This window comes from Aphanomyces astaci (genome assembly GCF_000520075.1).
Source record: "Aphanomyces astaci strain APO3 unplaced genomic scaffold supercont1.8, whole genome shotgun sequence".
In the NCBI taxonomy this organism is placed as follows: Eukaryota; Oomycota; class Saprolegniomycetes; order Saprolegniales; family Verrucalvaceae; genus Aphanomyces; species Aphanomyces astaci.
This window is the reverse complement of record NW_009798271.1, coordinates 9,937-15,570: the sequence shown is the minus strand read 5'-3', so window position 1 is coordinate 15,570 and position 5,634 is coordinate 9,937. Positions and strand designations below refer to the sequence as shown.

Here is a 5,634-nt window from a genome sequence, read left to right as displayed (position 1 = left end):
CTATCGGCTCGTACTTGAACCCGTCCAAGAAGTGCTTGTTGTGGGAATAGGGTTGATGGATACGAAAATATGAGCGTTGTGTATTCGTAAGGATAAACTAAGAAACGATGTCTTGGTTGAAGTGTGTTATTTTTATTGTGCGGTGCACACATAATCTACAATGTATATGTGAGATCACTATTGTAATCGCCTAGTGGTAGGTTGTGTTGTGTTTCCCGAGCAGCAACACAGCAACGCATAGTCAAAACGAATTTGATACACAGCCAATGAATGACCAGTAGGTATAGTTGAAGGGAAGGGGGAAAGGCAATGTCCTAAAAGGTTACAAATTTGTGGAGTGGTCTTTACTATAGCTGATACAGCCGCCGTCGACAACCACTTATTGCCACGCATCGCCGTATCAACTTCTCTATCACTAACCAATGCACCATGTTTACCACATCTGTACATCATGGGGGCGTTTGTGATAGATACTGTAGCCCCACTGACGACGTGTGGCTCTACCACGATTCAATGCCGATTTCATGTGACCATGAGCTGTGGAAGGGTTGGCTGGTTCATTGGCCAATGCAATAATTATGAGTGGGTATGTCGCAAGTGCGAACGCATGAAAATAGTTTGCCACCTCGTTCCTACCCCATTCGAGGTTTTACTCGGAACAGGCTCTAACATTGGAGATACCCGGTGATCCAATTCCTGGCGTATGTCTCGAGTGATAGAATTCGGTACCGCACGAAAGTTGTTGTAGCGGCAGATTTCCCAAAGCTGTATTAGTTTGATGGGTATTATTCGGAAGTGAGCCCTATGGCCTCCATTGACTAATGTTTATGCATTCACCCCTGCGCACTTTACAACGCACGAAGGACTATACCAACACCAGCTTTTCCGTTGACGACGATGCTTGTTTACTCCTCCGACTTATCGACTTGTGCCAGTAAGAAACGCCCCATTACCGCGTATACAAGCCTCCTTGGCCATCTTCCACTCGTGAGCCCAACAAGGCCGCTCGTCGGTTTTTAGCGAGCACAGAGTACCACACAAGCAACATTTACCGGATCCAGGCGTCCAGCATTGCTTGTCGAGAGTGGCGTCGAAGAACGACTTGGACGGTCGGGATAGGTGCAGCATTTGTCATTTGCACATTAGGCCCGAATCCGATCAGGCATGTCGTTGCACCCAATATACAAAAAAGTGTAAAACATACTACAAGAGAATTGGTGCTTCTACTCGTTTTGTGGACGACCACTGGATGCCGACACAACAGCGGCAGCATCGCCTAATCGATGAAATGGCCAAATTATGTGGCACCCTCGAGGAGTTCGGCAACAATTATGGATCAGCAATGGTATTCCTTCTCCCGATAGCTTCAATGTCGTGTGAAACCTAACGTTATTATGACTTGCTATCAAAGCGGTGGAGTCTGAAGGATCTCTTCGACGACTCCCCTATTTTAATGGTAGTAGTTCATATGGACGCAAATTAGGAGGGATCATAAGGTTATGATGTCTTGCCTCACCGCAGCTAAACCTGCTTGCAGCCATGTACTTCGAAGTAAAGTACTACAGTTTGGCAATAACGTTATACACTTCTGTGGGGTGGTTCATGACTACAGTTGTATTAATACCTACACCTACGTACATATACACTCTACGGGTAGGTATTAATACAGTGCTTCATGACACCAGTTGTATTAGTTAGTACCTACTTGGAAGAGCCCCTAATACCTACACCTAACGCCGTTATTGCCAAAATATCAGCAAAACAGCCTGCCTCAAAACGGTAGGTATCTATCTCGCTAGGCTCGTGTTTGTAAGGGCCAAATTTGTCTTTTGTTTTTAACTATGGTGAAATTTCAAATGACGTCGTTTTTAAAATCTGATCAACTTGATGCGAACTTTTCAACTTTTGACCCATGTTCCCATGTTTACACTTTTCAAATGCCCTTGGCCTTGGACATTGCTACTGATTAGATATATCTCTTTCAAGCAAGAACTCAGCGAATTCGAAAGAGACTAGGTTAGAGCATCTCCACCGCATTCCAGTAAATCGACACACCAATATCCGCATAGTGTTCGGATAACAACCTCCAGTATTGTAATGGACTGATAATTCAGGATAATTCGCACCGCAATAAGCCCAACTCCAGCCAGTAAATCATCATTCGACCAGCCTGAGTTGAAACCCGCGTTAATTTCGACAATGAGGAATGCTTATCTCCAGGAATGGCACGCAATGATACGCAAAGTTATCCTTATCCCCAGGAATGGCATCAACTGTAGTGTCTCGTGAACTAGTAAACGGAGTACGGAGATATACAGACATAATAGGCATCTGCCAGCTAACGATAGGACACGCGCTATTGACCTTGGTAATGCAGCAGTCAATGGCGCGGGTCCTGTCGAGTTTTAGTCGATGACATGGGTCCTGCAATATTAACAACACGGCTACCGGCCGCAAAGACATACCCACCGACTGACGCACGAATCTCGCCAACGCGGCAAGCCATGCAACTTCGACCGGCGCAAGATAGACACCGCCAACCACGGCAGGATCGGCCTCGGACCGGGCTCAGACGGGCGCAAACAAGCAACCGGCCGCATTCACCCGCAGTCGATGCTGCCGCCTAACAGTAAAATTATCACGGCAGCATCGAGGCCGCAACTGACCTACGCCGCAAGAGTCATCACCACATAAGTCATAAGCTATTGACTGCACCATACATATCGTACCAGGGCCGCCACAACTGCACCTTGACCTATGCCATCACCGACCCTGAGGCTTCGCTGCTCCGTGTTTATATACAGATTTCTCTATCCGGCCACTATATCCGGTACTGACTCCAGCAAATCCAGTACAAGTCCCATCAAATCTGTGTGACTTTTACTGGAATATTTGCTGGTCAGCAAAGTACTGAACCGGATACTGGTGCGGTGCGAATATATTTCAGTAAATTTTCAGTAAATCAGCACACAGATTTACTGATTGGAGATGTACTGATCAAAAGTGCAGTAGCCGGTCATTTAAATCCAATGGAACCAAATCAAATTGATCAGCAAACACGTTTTATTAATGGTATGAATCCACCTCCATCATCTAATAGTTGCTCTTCGAACGATTCATCAATGGCGACAGAAAGCGTGTAGCGCGGTTGCTGTCAATGGGCAATCTCACTTGGCGATTGAAACGATAGTGGCGTTGAGCTTCACTGCGCTTGTGAGGGAAAGTGAATTCCAGCGACAAGCTGATGATGATGTGGATACATATATAACCTACTTCTTTGTGTTTTAATATAGGTTTTAATCGAATCTCCTTAACAAGAACAGACTTCTCCCAGCCTTTACATAAAATGTACTAGTACTCGAGTACATGTACTCATCTGTGGGATCTCAAAGATTTCATCATAGAACGTACTACGTAGTAATAGGTACTGTAATCTTAGGTTCACATATGTCAGTCATTGCAGCACGAACTCATGTTAAATTCAATGTGCTTGCAACACCAGCTTCGTCTATGTCAGTCACCATGAAATCAACTTGCACACGTAACGTTATTCAGGCCTCGTCCAGTAGTGGCACGGCCTTACGCCGCTGCCCGACAAGAGGAATAGGTAGATCATTTGGTAAGTAAGAGGCTTAGTCCGCGCTCTCGTATGGCCTCCCGGGTGATCGGAGCGAACTGAAAGGCTCGTCACCCATCAAGTCATCCAGGACTTGTGGCTGGATATCGTGGATCCGTGTCACTGCATTGCTTCCGGTTAAAGAAGTTATTCGGATGCATGCTGTGCTCGACGGCTAGGCAGGCACCGCACGTTGTCAGTCATGCAGACATACTGCATGACTAGTGCCTTACGCTGCTTGTGTCCCATGCTAGGACCCACGCCCTTGGGAGTTTTCCGTGCTCTTTTGCTCAGAAGTCCTTTCACAACGTCTCATTAGTGATGTGCTCGACGCGATGACAAATGCCACAGCTAACGTTGCCGCTATGGGTTCAGGCCCCAGTCAACTTATCTTCTGGGGTTCGAGTGAGCGTTAACAGTAAGAACAAGCGAATGCTAACGCAACAACAATGTGATTTGTTCTTTGTGATGGGTCGTTTAGAAACAGCGCAAGTTCTAATCCATCTACATTTGCAAGTGTACAACATTACAGCATACACGTAGCGCTATGAAGTGACCCCGTCGAGTCTGTTAGCAGCGACACTTGGTGAACCGTCTTTAGTGAAGACTTTTCACGAAGTGTCGCTACGAAGACGGGCCCGCCGGCCTTGTACTACAAATACGCCGACGATGCACAGGACGCGGAAGAAAGGTGGTCTGTCGTGCTTCATGCGTTGGACTCCCACTGGATCGAGTGCGAGAACGTGTATCACTTGCACCGGGCATTCCTCACAGGCTTCATCTGCGACACTGAAGGCCCGCGTTAGGTCTAGGTACCAAGGATAATTCTTGATTCTGTATTTTGAAGGCAGCAACCGCGTGCTGCCCGAGTACTGCGCATGGGGTCAGTACCACCGAGCCCTGCCGACTGGCGCTGCAAGGAAGATGTTGGCCAGCACAACAATCCCCTCACGAAGGTGGCGGCTGAACCAATGCGGCCTGTAAGGACAAAGATGATTGACCTTACAATTGGCCAATTCTGATGATTGTTAATCAAGTTTTGCAGTATCATTAATTAGATTTTACAGTATACTTTACTTCCGGTTTTGGCAGACACAGCTAAGAAAGTCAAAGCGCGCAAAGACCCTCCACCGGCACAACCGAAGGTGATGATAAAGATGAGTTGCGAAACCTCTCTATTATTGTAGATTGTGTGTTCACCACATACGAAAAACAACACACTTCAACCAAGACATCGTTTTCTTAGTTTATCCTTCCGAATACACAACGCTCATATTTTGGTATCCATCAACCCTATTCCCACAACAAGCACTTCTTGGACGGGTTCAAGTTCGAGTTGGTGGGACATTTAAACACACGGGCAAACTCAGCGTTGTTTTGCAACGCCCCCGTCACGCGGAACCGATCGGGCGGGTGCTTCCTCCTCAAATCCCTGAGGAGATACCTATCCGTGTTCTTGGAGCACCAGACTTGGGCGAACGACAAGTAGAACAACTTGTCGCCAGTTTCTTCCGTGTACTGCGACGGGAACTTCTTCAAGTACTCGTGGTACGCACGGAAACTGGTCTTGAGCCCCCCGTTGTCGGCAATGGCTTCACCCAAAGACCGCTGGCCGCTGATGTTGCCCAACACAGCGCCAGTTAGGTCGCTATTGACGACAAATTTGGCGTACTGGTCGCTAAGGCACTGGGTCTTTGTCGTGAACGTAATGTTGGTGGCGTTCGACCACCACGGGTTGAAGTTACCGTCGCCATCGTAATTACGGAAGCGGTTGTCGAACCCGTGGGTAATTTCGTGACCGATAACCACCCCGATGCCACCAAAGTTCTGGGCTGCATCGTATTTGAGATCAAAGTACGGGGCACGCAAAATGCCGGCCGGGAACACAATTTGGTTCTCATTACGCTTGTACCGCGCGTTTACCGTTTGGGGAGGCATGTCGAACTTGCGCTTGTCCACGGGTTGGCCGTTCAGCTTCAAGTTGGTGTCGATGTTCACTTGAGACACCTTCCAGCGGT

At 47.5% G+C, this 5,634-nt stretch overlaps 1 protein-coding gene across 1 annotated transcript in view; it reads right to left on the bottom strand.

The window, feature by feature from the left end:
* Positions 1-4,909: 4,909 nt before the first annotated feature.
* The window catches only part of H257_04525 (hypothetical protein), a gene marked incomplete at both ends in the record, with an annotated part of 4,103 nt that continues 3,378 nt past the window's right edge, over positions 4,910-5,634 (bottom strand). Inside the window, one exon of the mRNA XM_009829074.1 lies at positions 4,910-5,623. Coding sequence (XP_009827376.1) covers positions 4,910-5,623 — 714 coding nt within the window. The remainder of the gene's footprint in view (positions 5,624-5,634) is intronic.